The 22,021-nt window shown below is 38.6% G+C and overlaps 1 protein-coding gene across 2 annotated transcripts in view; it reads left to right on the forward strand.

Annotated features, from left to right (window-relative positions):
* Positions 1-22,021, forward strand: part of USP15 (ubiquitin specific peptidase 15) — a 136,116-nt gene that overhangs the window by 30,300 nt on the left and 83,795 nt on the right. For both annotated transcript variants that reach the window (XM_058308351.1, XM_058308350.1), the window contains exon 3: positions 4,645-4,775. In XM_058308351.1, coding sequence (XP_058164334.1) covers positions 4,645-4,775 — 131 coding nt within the window. The remainder of the gene's footprint in view (positions 1-4,644; positions 4,776-22,021) is intronic.

A 22,021-nucleotide genomic window follows, 5' to 3' on the forward strand; every position in this document is an offset into this window, starting at 1 on the left:
TTAAACATTTTAAATCAATGTTAATTTGACTCATATCCATAAATACAGCAAAAGTATTTGACAACGAAACTGGGTTATATGGTCATTTTCTTTAACTTTTTGAGGAGCTTACAGGTTTTTTCAAGGTGGTTATATCATTTTACATTCTCATCACCAATGTATGAGAGTTCTAACTTCTCTGCATTTTTACCTACACTTGTTATTGTCTGTTTATTATAACCATTCTTGTATATGTGAAGTGGTATCTCACTGTAGTTTTGAATTGCATTTTCCTAATGATTAATGATGTTAAGTATCATTTCCTATGCTTACTATATTTCTTCTTTGGAGAAATATCTATTCAGATCCTGTGCCCATTTTTAAATAAGTTTATTTGCCTTTATAATGTTGAGTTATAAAGAATTCTTTATATAGTCTGAATACTAAATCCTTATCCAATATATGATTTGCAAACATTTTTCCCCATTCTGGGTGTTCTCTTTCTTGATGATGTCCTTTGAATCACAGATGTTTTTAATTTTGATTAAGTCCAATTTATCTGATTTTCTTTTGTGCTTTGCTTTTGGTGTCATTAAAAACAAAAAATTACCTAATCCAAGGTCATATTTGCACCTATTTTTGTTTCTAAGAATTTTATAGTTTTGGCTGTTATAACATTTAGGTACTTTATCAGTTTTAAGTTAAGTTTGGTATATGGTAAGAGTTGGGGGTCTAATTTCATTCTTTTTGCATGTGAATATTTAGGTATTGAGTAGGCATTTTGTAGAAATTGACAAGCTGATCCCCAAATTTCATAATTTCACATGGAAATGCAAAGACCTAGAATAGCCAAAACAACTTAGAATTTTTAAAAAATATATAGGACTTAAAACTTGTATTGTTATATTATATTATGAAGCTAGGATTTAACAGAACTGTCTTATAAAGGACAGTACTTAAGACAGTCTGATATTAATGTAAAGACAAATAGATCTGTTCAACAGAATAGAAAGTCCAGAAATAGATCTGTACATATACCATCAGTTGATTTTAGACAAAGATGCAAAAGCAATTCAGTGGAAAAAGGATAGTCTTTTAAACAGCTGATGCTTGAATATTTTGGATATTCATTTGCAAAACACTTGGGAAACAGATGTGGCTCAAGCAGTTGAGCACCTGCCTCCCACACAGGAGGGCCTGGATTCAGTTCCCAGTGTCTCCTGAAAAAATAACCAAAACAGAAAGCAAAACAAACAATAAAACCAACTCAGGGAAGCCAGTGTGGCTCAGTGGTTGAGCACCAGCTTCCCACATACATGGTCATGGGTTCAATCTCTGCCCCTGGTACCTAAAAGAAAAAAGAACAACATTAACTTTGATCCATACCTGGCATTATATACAAAATTACCTTAAAACAGTTCAAAGGCCTAAATGTGAAAAACAAACTATAAAACTTTTAGAAGAAAACTTAGGAGAAAGTCTTTATAACATTGGAGTAGACAAAAATTACTTAGACACAATCTAGAAAGAATAATTGGTAAAAAAAGATAAATAAATTGGATTTCATCAGTAATAAAGTCTTTAAAGGACACTGTTAAAAGAATAAAGACAAGCCGTGTTTGGGGGAAAATGATTCCAAATCACCTAGCTGAGAAAAGACTTGTGTACTGAATATATAAAGAATTCTTAAAACTTAGTATTAAGAACACATAAATCTACTAGAAAAAGTAGGCAAAAGATTGGAACATATACTTGGTCAAAGAATTCATAGAGTTTTCGGGTTCCAAAAAGCATATGCACGGAGCCACTGTGGCTCAGTGGTTGAATGCCAGCTTCCCACATACGAGGTCTCGGTTCAAACCTTGGTCCTGGTAACTCAAAACAAAAGCATATGCAAAGGTGCTCATTATTTTGAGTACCTAGGGAAATGAAGATTAAAGCCACAGTAAGATACATTTACTAAATGGTTAAAATTTTAAAAACCTGATAGCACCTTTTGGCAAGGATGAGGAGTAAGTGGAATTCTCATACAGTTTCTGGGAGTATACTGTACTATACTTTGGAATATAGCCTGGCAGTTTCTTAAAAAGTTAAATACACATTTACCATAGGACCCAGCCATTCTATTTTTAGATATTTACCCAAGAGAAATGAAAGCATGTGTCCATGTGAAATCTTGTGAACAGATATTCATAAATGTTATTTGTAACAGAGAAAAATTATAAACAACTCAAATACCCATCAACAATTGGATAAACAAATTGTAGTATACACATATAAGGGACTCCTACTCAGCAATTAAAAGGAATCAACTGTTTACATGTAAAAACAATGCATCTCAAAATGATTATGCTGAATAAAAAAAGCCAAACAAAAGGTAGTACATACTGGGGAGCTGGTGTAGTTCAGTAGGTTGAGCACCTACTTTCTGTATATAAGGTCCTGGGTTCAATCATTGGTACCTCCTAAAAAAAACAAACAAAAAAGCAGAACATACTATTTTTATATAAAATTCTAGAATATGAAAATTAGTCTGAGTGACAGAAAGCAGATTAGTGGATTTCTGGGCACAGGAAGGTGGGTAGTGGATGAGTAGGAAAGATTACAGAGGAGCACAAGGAAGCTTTTTGTGGTGATTTATTCATATCTTGGTCATGGTGATAGTTTCATATGTGTGTTGGTATATGAAAAATCGTATACTTTAATAGGCACAGATTATTGAATAACAATTATATTCTAATAAGCACATAAAATTCTTTATAATAGTTTAACAGTGTTTTCCCCTCTTTAAAAATGAATAGATCATTTCTTTTTGTCCATTAGGGTAAATGACTATTTGGATTCTGGTACATATGGAATCATTTATCCAAATTCTTGAGTTACTGTAGAAAAATAGCAAAGAAGTCTTTATTTTTTAAATTTTTCTGTTTTTCCTTTTAAGTTTTTTGAAGACAGAGTGCTATAAGGGAAAGAAAGTGGATGTTAGAGTCAAAAGAGCTACCTTTTAGTTGAGTTTCTGTGATTTATTTTCTGTATATGTGACCTTGGACAAGTTACTTGAAATCCCTGATTCTAATTACTAATTAAAATGGAGATACTTACCTCATAGTGTTGTTTTGAAACTAAATGAAATATTTTCTATTCTAGCACCTTTCACAATACCTCTAATTTCTCATTTGTGTGGCTTTGGACAAGTTACTCAATATCCCTGAATCTACTTTATAAGCTAAAATAGAGATTCCTATCTTAGAGAGTTATTTAGCAAATTGACTGAAATATCATGGTTGTCTGCTATAATATATTTCGTATAAATACATTATGCATAGTCAGGGCTAAGAGTATATGAGTTTCTTTCACATTCACAGAATTTCTGAAAACATTCTAAATTATCAGTTTTAATCACAAACTTAAAAGTTACAATTTAAAAAAATCTTAAAATTAATACTTGTTTGCATCTGCTATTGAAATTTGTATTATAAAATTCAGAGTTAACCCATTTCTATTCTATGTGAAACATAGTTTTCTCAAAGTTCTTTGTGATTCTATGATCATTGCCTAATCCTAAAGAGAATAACTTTCTACTTAATCCCTTCATTGTTTTTCTTGCTTCATAATTTATTGTTAGATCTTATTAGGAAAAGTATGTTCTTGCTATTGAAATGGTACCAAGAACAATTTTGCTTCCCATGTTTGTTAATTGAAGACTGACTGAGAACAAGAAAACCCCTTTTATGTTGCATACAGGTCAATGAACAATTTCAGTTTCTAAACTTTGGTTGACATGGAAATTCAAGTAAAGGGTCAGATAGCAAATGAGTCTCAGACTACTACCTCCATTCTAGATCTTGGGAGGAATCTAGATCTTGGACCTTCTGGAGCAATGAGTTGGTTCACAGGAAGCCTTCATGGTTTCTATCATGGTTCCTAGCCCCTATGTCTTGGTGTCATTTTAAGAAATTATTGATTTGCTTCCGAATTTTCTCCATCACCTGATGCTAGAATTACCACTATTATGTGAGGGGATCTCTAGATACTTAAATAAATATTAGATAAACAGTCTTGTGTCAGCTTGCCTTAGTTAATAATTACACCTTAGGATTTAAAAAAATTATTATTCTTAAGAGCCTAATAATAGAAAAAAATTGTTTTTAAACGTTGTTTAATGGTACACATTGAAGTGTTTTTTGTTGTTGTTTTGTTTTGTTTTTTGAGGTACCAGGGCCAGGGGAATGAACCCGGGACTTCATAGTTGGGAAGCCAGTGCTCAACCACTGAGCCACATCAGCTCCCCTGAGTTGTTTTTTTCTTTTATTTACTTCTTTTTGTTTTTGTTTTGTTTTGTTTTGTTTTGTTTTGTTTTTAGGAGACACTGGGAACCGAACCTGGACCTTCCCATGTGAGAAGCAGGCACTCAACCACTTGAGCTACATCCACTTCCCTGAAGCTTTTTTTTTTTTAAAACAGCAGTTTATTTTGGATTATATATGTATTCTTTTATGAGCCTCTGCAGAGAAATTTTCTTCAAGATTCACTGCTTAAAACATTGCTTCAAACACTTGAAAAAAAATTTGCTTCATAGATAATTTGTAATCTATATACAATCAAAATATTTAAAATTATGTTCTATTATTTCTTTATAAATAGAGTTTATTTTTCTTTTTGCAGATGGTGATGCCCAGTCCCTTAAAGAGCATCTTATTGATGAATTGGATTACATACTATTGCCCACAGAGGGCTGGAATAAACTTGTCAGCTGGTACACATTGATGGAAGGTCAGGAGCCAATAGCACGAAAGGTACATTTTAAGAATAATTGAATATAAATGCTAGCTTTCATGAATATTTCCAATTTATTATTGAGTCAATGAATAGTGTTCTCACATATTTTGGAGAAAAAAGCCATCAAAATGTTGCTATCCACTGTAATATAATAATATTAACATATAACACATATAGAAGGTTCATTGTATGCTAGCCACTGTTCTAAGCACTTTACATATGAACTCATTTAATCTTCACAGAAAACTCTGTAATATTATTATCCCCATTTTACAGACGAGGAAATGAGGACGGAGAGGTAAAGAAGTTCAGAGTCTTTAGCAAAATTACATAAGTATGCAAACTTAGAAACCTGGCCTTCTTTTCTTAATCACTACAATGCACTGCTTTTTAAAATAAAATAATTGAAACATATTAAAGAAATGAAAAATTGAAGAAAAATTATTTTACAGTATAAAAACTTATTAAACTTCAAAATGCAGATTTTTAAATATCCTTTTTGAAAGTTTTACAATAATAGTCTAGAAACATTTAAAGGACCTCTTTAAAAAAAAAACTAAAAAATGACTTATGAAAATGAGGTTGTTGCTAATGTGGAAGAATACCACTTGCTCAATGTAGATCTGCCAACCTTACCTAATTACTTATCTGTTGTTTATCACATGGAAGCAAATATGGAGATCTGAGGGTAAAAGCGTCTCATAAACTAAACCATATTTACATTTATTTGGAATGATAAATGCTTAATGTTACAGAGTTACCTTATTAACAATTTTTATTCGTATAGCCATGGTTTAGATATATTAGAAGCTAACCTTGGATCTTTTTTCCTAGATAGATATTTAATGTGCCTTTGATTAATTTTAGTTTTGCTTAATTTTATTCCTTAATTTTACTGTCTTTTCCTATGACTTTACAAAATTAGAACTTCTCACTTATAGAAATGCTAGCCATATATAAAATGACCTAATTCTTTTATCAGCCTAGTTGACTGGAGAATTGAGTGTTTTGACCAACTGAACGAGAGCCTGTATACCTATAAAACCGCCTAGAACAAGAATTTCATTCCTAGGATAAAAGAAAGCCTGTGTCTGAAATATCCTTAAGTATATTAAACTATATTATTTCATCTTTAATATGCTTTTTAAAATACAGCACATTATGCACTGTAAATCTTCATAATGGTAAACAGATCATCCAACAACTTCATTGACATTACTTTGTGAAGGAAGCCTTGTTGAGATTTCTTGAAACCTGTGTCTTTTAAGCCAATAAACGTAAAAAAAGGAAAACAAAACTTTATGCAGATAGAAAGAATAAAGCTCTAGAGACATGTTAGGAGACTGTATTAGTCAGCCAACGGGGTACTGATGCAAAATACCAGAAATTGGTCAGTTTTTATAAAGGATATTTATCTGGGGTAGGAGTTTATAGATACCAGGCCATAAAGCATAAATTACTTCTCTCACCAAAGTCTACTTTCACATGTTGGAGCAAGAGGGCTGCCAATGCTTGCAAGGGTTCAGGCTTCCTGGATTCCTCTGGGCTCAGGTTTTTTTCTCTGGGTTTTGGGTTCTTCTCTTCCCAGGGTTCCAGCTTCAGCATCATATGCCAACATTAAGAACCCTCAACTCTGTCCTTTACCATGACTCTTTTTTTTTTTCTTTTAATTAATTTATTGAAATATATCACCCACACACAAACATGCATAAACACTAAGTGTATAGTAATAGTCGTGAACTTACAAAACAAACATATATAACATCACACAGGACTCTCATAACTCACCCTACCACCAACACCTTACATTGTTGTTAAACCTTTTTAACTAATGATCAAAAAGCATTGTCAAAATATTACTACTAACCAAAGTATTTTCCCCCAACCCTTCCTATTATTATTATCTTTATGTCATTTATATATGAGCATACATAAACAATTAAATGTAGAGTAAAAGTTGTGAACTTACAAAGCAAACATGCATAGCATCATACAGGGGTCCCGTACATCAACCCTCCACCAACACCTTGCGTTGTCGTAAGATGTTTGTTACAAATTACGAAAGAATATTGTCAAAATCTTACTACTAATCATAGTCCTTATCTTACATTTGGTGTGTTTTACCCCCAACACACCTTATTATTATTTTTTAAATATATTTTTTATGACAGAAGTTGTAAACTTATAAAGCAATTGTGGACATGTGCAGAAAACCAAGTAACACCCCTCTATCCACAGACCACACTGTGGTGGAACATTTGTTACAGATAAGATAATATCATCTGATTGTTACCATGTCCATAGTATACATTTGGCTCACATTTTCCATATTGCCCCATTATCAGCATAGTACATCTTTGGCATAGATGCAAGAATATTATATTATTACTGCTAACCACAGTCCATTGGTCATTCCAGTTGTATTTTTCCCATGCATTCCCCACACCCTGCAGTAGTGATATACATTTGCTCTAGCTTACAAAGGACACTCTTGTATCTGTACCATCAACCACAATTCTCATCTACCTGTTTACTGTGCTGTTCAGTTCCTAGATTATTCTCTAGCATTCTATCAATTGGCATTTATATCCCTAGACTACCATTTTCAGCCACATCCCTATTTATAAACTAGCTATTACTATTTTTACCATCCATTCTATACATTTCCACACTTTTACAGTAAAGCTAATTAAAACTTCTGTATACATTAAACATCAGTAGTCCATTTCGGTCCTTTTCTAATCTCCATTAAGAATCTATCACCTACCACCATTTCTTAAAGATATTTTCCTACAGTTTCTTCCAGAAGTTTTATGGTTCTTGCTTTTATTTTTAGGGTTTTGATCCATTTTGAGTTAATTTTTGGATAAGGTATGAGATAGAGATCCTCCTTCCCTCTTTTGGCTATAGATATCCAGTTCTTTCAGCACCATTTTGCTGAGTGGACTGTTCTGCCCAAGCTGTATGGGTTTGACAGGCTAGTCAAAAATCACTTGACCATACATGTGAGGGTCTGTTTCTGAGCCATCAGTTTGGTTCCATTGTTCCGTGTATCTGTCTTTATGCCAGTATCATGCTGTTTTTTACCACTATGGCTTGGTAGTATGATTTAAAGTCTGGAGATGAGGGTTCGCTTTTACTTTTATGATGTTTCTGGCTATACAGGACCCCTTACCCTTCTGAATAAATTTGCTAATTGTGTTTTCAATATATTTTTTTAATGCTGGTGGAATTTTTATCAGGGTTGCATTGAATCTGTATATCAATTTGAGTAGAATTGACATCTTAATGATATTTAGTCTTCCAATCCATGAGCATGGAATGTTCTTCCAGTTTTTTAGGGCTTTTAAATTTCTTTTAACATTGGGTTGCAATTTTCTGAATAAAAGTACTTTACATCATTGGTTAAGTTTATTCCTATTTGAGTTTTATCTGTCATATTTTATTTTCACCACTCTTTTGCCACTTTTAGTTACTTTTATTGATATAATCTTCATTTCTAGACTCTCTTTCAGGCCTCTCTCTCCTGTCTTTTCTTTTCAGGCTCTCAAATACCCTTTAGTATTTCCTGAAAATCTGGTCTCTTGCTTAGAAATTCTCTCAGTTTCTGTTTATCTGTGCATATTCTAATCTTGCCCTCATTTTTGAAAGACAGTCTTGCTGGATGTAAAATTCTTGGCTGGAAGTTTTTCTCTCATAGTATCTTAAATATATCAAATCACTGTCTTCTTGCCTCCAAGTTTCTGGTGAGAAATCAGCACTTAATCTTATTGGGTGTCCCTTATATGTTATGCATTGCTTTTCTCTTGCTGTTCTCAGAATTCTCTCTTTGTCTTTGGCATTTGGCATTTTGATGAGTAAGTGTCTCAGAGTAGGTCTATTCAGATTTTTTTGGATGGGAATATGTTGTGCTTCTTGGACATGGATATCTATGTCCTTCATTAGGGTTCGGAAGTTTTCTAACATTATTTCTTTAAATATTCCTTCGGCCCCTTTTCCCTTCTTTTCTCCTTCTGGGACACCCGTGACACGTATGTTTGAACATCTCTGGCTGTCATTTAGTTCTCAGAGACCTTGTTCAATTTATCTCTGGCTGTCATTTAGTTCTCAGAGACCTTGTTCAATTTTTTCCATTCTTCATCTGTTCTTTTGTATGTTCACTTTCAGAGGCCATTTTTTCAAGCTCACCAATCCTTTCTTCTGCCTCCTCAAATCTGCTATTATATGATTCCAATGTTTTTTAAATTTTATTTATTGCACCTTAATTTTATTTATTGCTACTTTTCTATGTATGCTTTCAAATTCTCCTTTATGCTAATCCAGTGTTTTCTTAATATCCTTAATCTCTTTAGCCATCTCATTGAATTTATTAGATTTGTTTGAACATCTAAGATTAGTTGTCTCAACTCCTTTATGTCATCTGGAGGCTTATCTTGTTCCTTTAACTGGGCCTAGCTTTCTGTTTCTTGGTGCGAATTATAACTTTTTGTTGGTGTCTTGGCATCTGGATTACCAAAGTATTTATTCTGGGTACAGTTTTTCTCTTAAGTGTAGGGCTTCCTGTCCTTTCTCCCTTGCTGGTTGTGTAGTAGGAGCTAAGGATGTAATTGGTGCTATAAACTATGGAGGCTCAAGCTGCTTTCATTGCCCAGGGGATGGATGAAGCTTCTCCCAACTTTTTCCTTTCCCAGAGGTAGGGACAGAGTCACAGTTGTGTGGAATAGTCCAAGTTGTACAGGCCAGCAGTAGTTGCCCAGAGAAACTGATGAAGCTTCACACCCCTTTGTCCCCTGCCTGGAGCATGGATGGAGCTGCAGGTGTGGGCAGCAATCTATGTAGTACAGGTCCAAGATGACCACAGTTGCCCCAGTAGACTTTTAATTATTAAGTTTGTGCCAGCAAAAGGTACCCTCAGTTACCTGAATAGACTGGTGCTGAGCTAGCCAGCCTCCTCCCTGCCAGAGGTGGGGCTGAAGCCTAGGCTAGGGCTGCAGGCTGATCCAGGTGAAAGAAACTGGTTCCTACCATCACTGTGATATTTGGTCAGCCTTGGGGTGGAGTCAAAATGGCGGCCACTGGCCTTTTTCTGACTTGGGCAGATTCACACCCCAGGTTTTCCTAGGGTTATTCCTTAGCCATCTGAGTCTACCAATCAGTACCTGAAATCGGCAGCCAACCGTCTCCTCCTCCCCTGTTTTTGGGAAATGAAGCTTCCAATTCCTGTCACAGAACAGCTCCTGAGGCGACTTGCAACAGCAGAGTAGGACAATCACAGGCCTCTGCAGCTTGGTTGGCAATTTCCTGGAAAGCCTGGCGCAGGTCCCTGTAGCTTCCTCCCTTTTGGAGGTGGCACTGGGTCTTAGGCTAGACCTGCAATCTGACCTGGATGGAAAGAAGCCATTCCCCAACAGCACTGGGATTTTCAGTCTGCCCCGCTTCCCCTTGTACCAGGTTCAGAGTTAAGATGGCAGCTCCTGGCCTCTTTCTGATTTCGACAAGCTCAAACTTTAGCGGTTCTAAGGATTATAGTTTAGCCCACTGAATTTTACTCATCAGTAGCTGAAGTTGGTGCCCAACCATCTCTTCCTCCCCCATTTTTGGGAAGTGGAGCCTTCAATTCCAGCCACGGAACAGCTCCCGAGGCGACTTGTGCCTCCGGTGGAGGAAGGGCACCAGCCTCTGGGGCCTGAAGAGCTCTACTTAGGAGTCTTCTCTGCTGATGGGCAGCCTCCTTCTATTCCTTCAAGGATGTTGCAGGATGCCCTTCTGGCCTCCTAAACCCCAAAACAGGTGTTTCAGCTAGCTTCAGAAAGCTCTGGGTGATTACTAACTGCCTTGTAGCAGGAGCTGACTCTAGGAGCTCCTTACTCCGCTGCCATCTTGCTGTAATCTGCCAGGCCTTTTTATCTGTGAGTCCTTACCCACAAAGGTGTGGGGACTCAATGCCCTAATGACATGGCCCAATCAAAGCCCTAATCATAGCTCAATCATGCCCAGGTACAGACCAGATTACAAACATAATCCAGTATCTGTTTTTAGAATTCATAACCATATCAAACTGCTACACTCAACCCTCTGAATTCCAAAAAGACATTACAATATTTGAAAAAAACCTTAAATTAGTAATAGTGCAATTATTAAATCATATCAGTCATTTTAAAGAAATATAAGCGGCAGACTTGACCCAGTGGTTAGGACGTCCGTCTACCACATGGGAGGTCCGTGGTTCAAACCCTGGGCCTCCTTGACCCGTGTGGAGCTGGCCCATGTGCAGTGCTGATGTGCGCAAGGAGTGCCTTGCCACACAGGGGTGTCCAAAGCTTAGGGGAGCCCCACACACAAGGAGTGTGCCCCGTAAGGAGAACTGCCCAGCGGGAAAGAAAGTGCAGCCTGCCGAGGAATGGTGCCGCATACACAGAGAGCTGACACAACAAGATGACGCAACAAAAAGAAAACACAGATTCCCATGCTACTTACAGCAAGAGTAGCGGACAAAGAAAATGCAGCAAATAGACACAGAGAACCGACAACTGGGATGGGTGGGGGAAGGGGAGAGGAATAAATAAATAAATCTTTAAAGAAAAAAATAAAACTTCATTCATAAGAAATATAGTTTGCCTTGGAGCAAAGACCTGTCTGCTATAGAGCTCTAAAACTTTGGAAATAATTTATGTTTCTATTACACAAATGGACAGACAAAGGATAAACATTTTCATTACAATAAGGAGAAATTGGGAGGGAAATATGAGTCATGGGTCCTCTACAGTTCAGTAAACCTGCAGGGCATCCTCCATTCGATTTCAGTCTGAGAGTCATTCTTAAGATGATGGTTTCTTCTTCTTCATACCTTATAGGAACCCACCCTTTCCACATGATTGCCCAATGGCCATTTTCTTGGTTCACCCTCATCAACCATCTGGGTGTCGACCAAGTTCCAGACCTCACCATCCAAGAGTGTTGGGTGATTGCCACACCGTATCCAGTCTTTAGATTAGAGTCTTATCGCCTCCTAGTCCAGTGACATGAAGACACCATTCCCCCTAACCTTTGGCAAACAGTGTCAACCCACTCAGAGCAATAAGTTGACCACCTGGCCGTCCCTAACATTTAGCATGCAAGCTCAACTCTCTCAGAGCAACGAGTTGAACACCTGGCCTTCCCTATCCAAGAGGAATAGGTCCACCCCTCTCAGACCTGTGGGGTGCTAACCTTAACCTCCATAATCCTTGGGGAATGTGCTCCACCCTTTCTGCACCCTGTGGTGGCAAAACTCCCAGAACATCAGATGGGAACATCCACCCTCTTCAACTGCTTGTGCAAGCTCACCCTCTCTGTACACATGGGTGGGGTTCCTCTCTTGGCCCAAGGCAGTGTCTTAATTTCAGATCTCAGCTTCTGTGGTTTTCCTCTTAAAGCTGTTTCTCCTTCAATCTGTCCTTTCCCTGTCCCTTTTAGTCCAAGCTGACAGTGGTTTTGTTCATACAGTTCTTTCAAAAACTTTGTTGGTTTAGCATGCAAGAAGCAGGGTTCCAAGCCATTAAACAGTAAAACTTTCCACAAGTCTTTCCAAGATAACTGCATCTTCAATCCTGATTTACAAGTTCCAAATTAGTTAAGTCCTCCATTGGGGCACTTTCTTCTGGGAGCCTGATTTCTTCTGGGAGTCTGGAATTTCCAGAATTAGTTTGTTTTCTTTGTGCTTGACAGTTCAGTCCTCAGTATATTTCTCTCATCTAGCATTTTGCTATAAGCTGCAAGCAGAAACCAAGCCACATTCTCTGGGTTTACTTTGGAAATTTCTTTAGCTAAATGCCCAGGCTCACCATTTTCAAATTCTGCCTTCCATAAAACACCACGAGTAATATTACTAAGTTCTCTGCAGTTTCAAAACATGGATTGCCTCTCCTCCAGTTTCCAATAATAGTTTTCATCATTTACTTCTAAGGCATCATAAAAAGTCTCTTTACCATCCATATTGCTATCAACAGTCTCTTCAAAGCAATCTAGGCCTTTTCCATCAAGCATCTCACAATTCCTCCAAAAAATACCCCTTACCCATTTAGAAAACCATTGCAGCATTTCGATAATTGCAAAAGCACTTCCCCACTCCTCAGTACCAAATTCTATATTAGTCAGCCATAGGTGTGCTGATATAGAATACCCGAAATTGGTTAGTTTTTATAAAGGGTATTTATTTGGGTAGGAGCTTACAAATAACAGGCCATGAAGCATAAGTTACTTCCCTCACCAAGTCTATTTTTGCATGTTGGAGCAAGATGGCTGCTAATGTTTGCGAGGGTTCAGGCTTCCTGGGTACCTCTGAGCTTGGGTCTTCTTCTCTCTGGTCTTAAGGTTCCTCTCTTTCCAGGGTTCTAGCTTCAGCCTCATACTCCAACATTAGAACTCCAACATGAAGAACCCTTAACTCTGTCCTTTGCCATGCTTTTTATCTGCATCCCTACCCACCAAGGGGTGGGGACTCAATACCCTAATGACATGGCCCAATCAAAGCCCTAATCATAACTCAGTCATGCCCAGGTACAGACCAGATTACAAACATAATCCAGTATCTATTTTTGGAATTCATAACCATATCAAACTGCTACAGAGACCATACGTTTCTTTTTAATAAAATGATTGGAATTTAATCAACCTGTAGAATAATTTTCAAAGTTTAGTGTGCATGAAATTACCTAGAGATGTTAAAAATGCATCTATCTCAACTATTAAACCAATAGGTCTTGGAATTTGCATTATGTCCCTGGCACTGATGCAGGTAGAATTCACTGAAGGAAATGAATAGATTGACCCTTTAAGGTATGAGGCCCAACTTTGAATTTACCAGTCTCCAGTGGCATTAAGGAATCTGGGATTGATAACACCCCTAGCTGTTATGCAGAAACAAAGTGAAATATATTCCTGGGCTGCAAATAATCTTCAAAATGCTTCATTTGTTGTGTTAGACATTCTATTTTAAAAACAAAAAGTAGGCATGCGAGCAGGAAATACAGTGGAAACAAAATCAAAGAGTAACTTAAGACAGTAGAAACAGGACTTCAGGCAAGATGGTAGACTAGAAAGACACGGGACTCTCTTCTCCAGAAAAATAGCTAGAAGACAGGCTAAAACAGCCTAGAAAAAGATCTTTTAGGGTTTAAGATAACAGGTGAAGGCTGAACACTGCCCAGTGGAGAAAGGGACAAAGGAGGGAAATCACAGCGACAGAACTGTGAGTTGAAACCAGTAGCTGCTACTGCCAGCACCATCGCCCACACTAAAGACACTCTAGAACTCTGGGACCTTTGGGCCTGCAACTACAGACAAAAGGAGCTCCAGGGATCTACCACCCCAGGAAAGGGGAAAGAGAGGGATAAAGCCTAAGGCTGACTCAGCTTCTAACCTACAAATTTGGACTGCTTTGTCTCACGAGCCCTTCCAGGCCCGATGAGGCTGCACCACTGTTTGTCTTGGGAGCTGACAAGGGGGCTAAGATATACAGTCCTCCCAATTTCCTCCTCTACTAACAGGGACTGATTTTTGAGGACTCAGAGGGGAGTGGAAATATATCCGACCTGGGGAAAGGGAGGGGGCTGCCAGAGAAGGTTGGAGAACTGTCTCAGAGAAAGTGAATTGCAAGGCTTATAATCACTTCCAGACAGGAAGCTCTATCACATTGATCCGGTCTTTGTTTCAACAAATACACTCCAACAAGGCACTGAAGGTAGCCCTCCCGTAGAGTGCCATGTGCTGACAGACCAAGGAAGCGCACTCAAGAAAATGAAAAATAAGTAGGAGAGGCTTTTTCTGGCCCCTAAAGCCTCCCTCCCCGAGGCCTTAAGAAGTGAATCTACAACCAGTTACTGGGTCCAGTGCCCGTTTTGAGCAACCAGCAGGACAATCCTAACAATACAGGTCGAGCCAAGAATCAAAGAGCAGTGGTAACACACAGCCTTCTGCTACTAAATGCCTACAAAAGAGAAAGAAAGTGAGCATCTGAGTAAACTACATCCTAATCAGATGCCTAGATATCAGCAAAAAATCACAAGCCATACTAAGAAAATAGAAGACATGACCCAAGAAAAGAAATATATCAAAGCCCCAGAAGAGATGCAGAATTTGAGAGAACTAATCAGCGCGATGTGCACAAATTCCCAAAATCAAATTAGTTGAAAGACAATATGGTTAAAGAGATAAGTGACATCAAGAAGACATTGCAGGGAAACAGAATTGGCCCAGTGGTTAGGGCATCTGTCTACCACATGGGAGGTCTGCGGTTCAAACCCCAGGCCTCCTTGACCCGTGTGGAGCTGGCCTATGTGCAGTGCTGATGCGCGCCTGAGTGTTGTGCCACGCAGGGGTGTCCCGTGCGTAGAGTAGCCCCACACACAAGGAGTACGACCCATAAGGAGAGCCACCCAGCGCGAAAGAGAGTACAGCCTGCCCAGGAATGGCACCGCCCACACTTCCTGTGCTGCTGACGACAACAGAAGCGGACAAAGAAACAAGATGCAGCAAAATAGACACAGAGAACAGACAACCGGGGGAGGGGGGAATTAAATAAATAAATCTTTAAAAAAAAAAAAAAAGAGATAAGTGACATCAAGAAGACATTGCAGGGAAGCAGACTTGGCCCGGTGGTTAGGACATCCGTCTACCACATGGGAGGTCTGCGGTTCAAACCCCAAGCCTCCTTGACCCATGTGGAGCTGGCCTATGTGCAGTGCTGATGCGCGCAAGGAGTGCTGTGCCACTCAGGGGTCTCCTGTGCGTAGAGGAGCCCCACGCACAAGGAGTGCGACCCGTAAGGAGAGCCACCCAGCACTGAAGAAAGTGCAGCCTGCCCAGGAATGGCGCCACACACACAGAGAGCTGACACAGCAAGATGACGCAACAAAAAGAAACATAGATTCCCGTGCCGCTGACAACAATAGAAGCGGACAAAGGAAAATACGCAGCAAATAGACACGGAGAACAGACAACTGGGGCTGGGGGTGGAGGGAAGAGAAATAAATAAATCTGTAAAAAATTTAAAAATAAAAAAATAAAAAAGAAGACATTGCGCAAGTGCAAAGAAGAATTTGAAATTCTGAACAAAAAAGTAATACAACTCATGGGAATGAAAGACATGATAGGGAAGATCAGAATCACATTTGGGGCATACAAGAGCAGACTCAAAATGATAGAAAGGGAAGCAGACTTGTCCCAGTGGTTAGGGCGTCCATCTACCACATGGGAGGTCCACGGTTCAAACCCTGGGCCTCCCTGATCCCTGTGGAGCTGGCCCACATGCAGTGCTGATGCGCACAGGGAATGCTGTGCCACACAGGGGTGTCCCCGCATAAGGGAGCCCCACATGCAAAGAGGGAGCCCCATGCGCAAGGAGTGCACCCCATAAGGAGAGCTGCCCAGCACAAAAGAAAGTTCAGCCTGTCCAGGAATGGTGCCACACACACAGAGAGCTGACACAACAAGATGATGGAACAGAAAGAAACACAGATTCATGTGCCGCTGACAAAAACAGAAGTGGACAAAGAAGAACAGACAGCAAATAGACACAGAGAACAGACAACTGGGGCAGGGAGTGGGAGAGGAGAGAAATAAATAAATCTTAAAAAAAAAAAAAGAAAATAACTATAATTTTTTTAAAAAATGATAGAAAAAAGAATAAGTGATACCAAAGACAGAACAGTTAAGTCTGAAGAGAGAAAAGAACAGAGAGGGAAGCAGATTTGGCCCAATGGATAGGGCCTCCCCCTACCACATGGGAGGTCCAAGGTTCAAACCCAGGGCCTCCTGGCCCATATGGTGAGCTGGCCCACATGCAGTGCTGATGCGCACAAGGAGTGCCATGCCACACAGGGGTGTCCCCTGCATAGGGGAGCCCCACACACAAGGAGCGTGCTAAGGAAAGCCACCAAGTGCAAAAGAAAGTTCAGTCTGCCCAGGAATGGTGCCGCACACATGAAGAGCTGACACAGCAAGATGATGCAACAAAAAGAGACACAGATTCCCACAGAAGAACATACAGCGAATGGACACAGAGAACAGACAATGGGGGGGAGGGAGGGAGTATGGCAGTGGGCAAGAGGAGAGAAATTTTAAAAAAAAAGAGCAGAGAAAGAAAAGAGTGGGAAAAATTGAGCAGGGACTCAGAGAGTTGAATGACAACACAAAAGGCAACAACATACATGTCATGGGAATTCCAAAAGGAGAAGAAAAGGAAGAAGGGGCAAAAAGAGTATTTGAGGAAGTAGTAACTGAAAATTTACCAACTCTCATGAAAGACATGAATTAACATGCCCAAGAAGCACACCATACCCCAATAAGAATAAATCCAAATAGACCTACTCCAAGACACATACTACTCAGATTATCAAATGTCAAAGATAAAGAGAAGATTCTCAGAGCAGGAAGGGAGAAGCAAACCATCATGTACAAGGGACTTCCTGTAAGACTTAGTGCAGATTTCTCTTCAAAAACCATGGAGGCGAGAAGATAGTCGTATGATACAATTAGGATACTGAAAGAGAAAAACTGCCCCCTGAGAATTCTTTATCCAGCAACATTGTCCTTCAGATATGAAGGTGAGTATAAAATATTCACAAACAAAGGAAAATAAGAGTTTGCAAAAAAAGAATCTACCTTTGCAGGAAATATTAAAGAAAGCCTTAGAACCTGAAAGAAAAAGATAGGAGAGACAGGCTTGGAGGAGAGTATAAAAGAAAGAATAGCAAAAAGGATAACCAAAAGAGTAAAAAGACAGACAAAAATAAAGATATGACATATGAAAACCAAAGACTAAAATGGGGGAAGTAAATAGTGCATTTACAGTATTATTGAATGTGAATGGATTAAACTCCCCAATAAAAAGATACAGGCCGACAGAATGGATAAAAAAGTATGAACCATCCGTATGCTGCTTACAAGAAACTCAGATCTTAGACCCTGTGATAGACCCTCTGATAGAAAGTGAAAGGTTGGAAAAAGACACTCCACATTATAGTAACCAGAAAAGAGTAAGGGTAACTATACTAATACCAGACAAAACAGACTTTAAAATGCAAAAAAGTTATGAGTCACAGAAGGCCATTATATATTAATAAAAGGGACAATCCACCAGGAAGATATAACAGTCATAAATATCTATGCATCTAACCATGGTGCCCCAAAATACATGAGACAAACTCTGGGAAAACTGAAGGAAGAAATAGACGTCTCTACAATAATCATCAGAGATTTCAGCACCACACTCACTCACATCATTAGATAGAACTAAACAGAAGAGCAACACTGGAACAGAACTTGAACAATATGATAAACAAGTTAGACCTAACAAACATATACAGAACACTACATCCAAACTCAGCAGGTTATACATTCTTCTGAAGTACCCATGGATCTTTCTCCAGGATAGACCCATGTGTTAGGGCACAATGCAGCACTCAAAAGATTGAAATTATACAAAGTACCTTCTCTGATCATAAGGAAATGAAACTGGAAATCCGTAATAGACAGGAAAAAAAGTAAATTTACAAATGCGTGGAGGCTAAACAATGCACTCCTATGTATGTAATCAGTGGGTCAAAGAAGAAATTGCAAGTGAAATCAGAAATATATTGAGACGAATGGAAACGAGAACACAACTTATCAAAATTTATGGGATACAGCAAAAGCAGTGCTGAGAGGGAAATTTCTAGCCCTAAATGCCTATATTTAAAAAGAAAAAAGAGCTAAACTCAAAGATTTAACTGAACAACTAGAGAAACTAGAAAAAGAACAGCAAACCAATCTCTAAAAAAGCAAAAGGAAATAATAATAAAGATTAGAGCAGAAATAAATGAAATTTAGAACAAAAAAAAGTAGAGAAAATCAGCAAAACCAAAAGTTTGTTCTTTAAGAAGATCAATAAAATTCACAGACCCCTAGCTAGACTAACAAAAAAAGAGAGAAGATACAAATAAATATAATCAGAAATGAAAGGGGGTAAGTTACAGCTGATCCCACAGAAATAAAAAGAATCATTAGAGGATATTATGGCAAACTGTATGCCAACAAACTAGACAATCTAGGTGAAATGGGCAAATTCCTAGAAATGTGCAACCAACCTACACTGAAGCTCAAGAAATACAAGAACTTAACAAACCAATCACATTTAAGGAGATTGAACCTGTCATCAAAAACCTCCCAGAAAAGAAAAGTCCAAAACCAGATGGCTTCATGAATGAATTTTACCAAGCATTTTGAAAAGAATTAACACCAATCCTGTTTAAACTCTTCCCAAAAAACTGAAGAGGGAAAGTTACCCAAAACATTTTATGAAGCCAACATCACCCTAATACCAAAGCCAGATAAAGATACTATAAGAAAAGTAAATTACAGACCAGTCTTTCTAATCTCTTCATTACTTACAAATCAAATCCAACAGCATATGAAAAGACTTACACATCATGACCAAGTGGGATTTATTCTGGTATGCAAGACTGATTCAACATAAAATCAATCAACATAGTATATCACATTAAGGAATTGAAGGGAAAAAAAAAATCATCTCAATAGATGCAGAAAAGTCATTTGACAAAGTCCAACATCCTTTTTTGATAAAAACACTTCAGAAGATAGGACTAGAAGGAAAATTCTTCAGTATGATAAAAGCCATATATGAAAAACCCACAGCCAACATCATATTCAATGGGGAAATGTTGACAGCTTTCCCTCTAAGATCAGGAACGAGACAAGGATGCCCACTGTCACAATTGTTATTCAGTATTATACTAGAAGTTCTAGCTAGGGTAATTAGACAAGGAAAAAAAGATTAAAGGTATCCAGATAGGAAAAGAAGACGTTAAACTCTCACTCTTTGTGGATGACATGATCCTGTACGTAGAAATTCCTAAAGTATCCACGACACAGCTATTTGAGCTAATAAATGAGTTCAGCAAAGTGGAAGGACACAAGATCAACGTGCAAAAATCAATGTTTTTGTACACTAGTACTGAATAATTTGAGGAGGAAATCGGGGGGGAGAATTCTTTTTCTAATAGCAACAAAAAGACTCAGATACCTAGGAAGTAATTTAACCAAAGAAGTACAGGACCTATATGCAGAAAACTATAAAATAGTGCTAAAATAAATTTTAAAAGACCTAAACAAATGGAAAGACATTCCATGTTCATGGATTTGAAGAATAAAATATCATGAAAATGTCAGTCTTACTCAAATGGGTTTATAGATTATAAACCCATTGAAAATCCCAAAAGCTTACATTACAGAATTAGAAAAGGCAATTACCAGGAAGCAGATGTGGCTCAAGTAATAGGGCTGCCACCTACCATATGGGAGGACCCAGATTTGATCCCTGGGGCCTCCTGGTGAAAAAGAAGAAAAAGTTTGCCTGCACAGCAGACAGTTGCATGCCCACATGAGTGCCCGCACGGTGAGCCAAGTTCCCGCATGAGTGCCCGCATGAGCCAAGTGCCCATGCAGTGAGCCAGTGCCCACACAAGAGAGTCACACAGCAAAATGATGATACAACAAAAGAGAGATGAAATGGAGAGTCAAGGTGAAGCACAGCAGAAACCAGGAACTGAGGTGGCAGAGCTGACAGGGAACCTCTGTCCACATCAGAGTTCCCCAGGATTAAATCCCGGTGAATCCTAGAGGAGAAAAAATGAGAAAAAAAGACAAAAAGAGAAATAGATACAGAAGATCACACAGCGAATGGACACAGCATAAATAGCAGGGAGGGGGGAGGGGAAGGGGGAAGGGAAAGGAAAAAAAAATGCAATTACCAAATTCATTTGGAAGGGAAAGTGTACCCAAAAAGCCAAAGCAGTCTGAAAAAGAAGAGCAATGTAGGAGGAATTTCACTGCCTGGCCTTGAAACATATTACAAAGCTTCGGTAGTCAAAACAGCATGGTACTGGCAAAAAAAATAGACACACAGATCAGAGAAAGAGAATTGAGAACCCAGAAATAAACCCTCACCTATACAGTCAACTGGTTTTTTACAAATCTATACCAAGTCATTCTTAATAGGACAAAACAGTCTTTTCAACAAATGGTGCTGGGACAACTGGATAGCTGTAACCAAAAGAATGAAAGAAGACCCCTCTCTCACTCCCTATACAGAATCAACTCAAAATGAATCAAAGACAATATAAAACCAGGACCATGAAACTACTAGAAGAAAATGTAAGGAAACATCTTCAAGACCTTGTAGTAGGTGGTGGTTTCTTGGACCCTACACTCAAAGCACGTGCAACAAAAGAAAAAATAGGTAAATGGGACGTCCTCAAAATTAAACACTTTTCTACCTCCCAGGGCTTTTTCAAAAGGGTGAAAAGGCATCCCACTCAATAGGAGAAATATTTGGAAATCACATGTCAGATAAGGGTTTAATATCCAGGATATATAAAGAGATGTTACAACTCAACATTAAAAAGACAAATGACCCAATTGAAAAATGGGCAAAAGACTTGAATAGACATTTGCCCAAGAAGAACTATAAAGGCAAAAAAAACACATGAAGAAATGTTCAGCATCACTAATGATTATGGAAATGCAAATAAAAACTACAATGAGATATCATTTCACACCTATCAGAATGGCCACTGTTAAAAAAAACAGAGAGGGAAGCAGCTGTGGCTCAATCAGTTGGGGCCCCTTCTACCATATGGGAGACCCTGGGTTCACGTCCCAGGGCCTCCTTGTGAAGGCAGGCTCACCCTCACTCTGCAGAGTGCTGCCCAGCGCACAAGTGCTGCAGAGAGCCAACTCAGCAAGGTGACGCAACAAAAAGGGAGACAAGTTAAAAAAACAAACACAGAAGAGTATGCAGTGAATGGACACAGAGCAAAACAACAAGCAAGCCGCAAGGGGGGAGGAATAAATATAAATAATCAATACAGACACATAGAATAATACACAGCAAATGGACACAGAAAGCAGGCAGCAAGCAAGCCGCAAGGATGGGGGAATTTAAAAAAAAGAGAACTACAAATGTTGGAGAGGATATGGAGAGATAGGAACACTTATTCACTGTTGGTGAGAATGCAGAATGGTACATCCACTATGGAGAACTGTTTGGCAGTTCCTAAAGAAGCTGAATATAGATTTGCCACATGCCACTGCAATACCCCTACTGGGTATTGCAGAAGAACTGAGAGCAGTGACATGAATAGACATTTGCACACCAATGTTCATAGCAACTTATTCACGATTGCCAAAAGTTGGAAGCAACACAGGTGTCCATCAACAGATGAAT

The sequence above is a fragment of the Dasypus novemcinctus genome, chromosome 12 (assembly GCF_030445035.2).
Source record: "Dasypus novemcinctus isolate mDasNov1 chromosome 12, mDasNov1.1.hap2, whole genome shotgun sequence".
Lineage (NCBI taxonomy): Eukaryota > Metazoa > Chordata > Mammalia > Cingulata > Dasypodidae > Dasypus > Dasypus novemcinctus.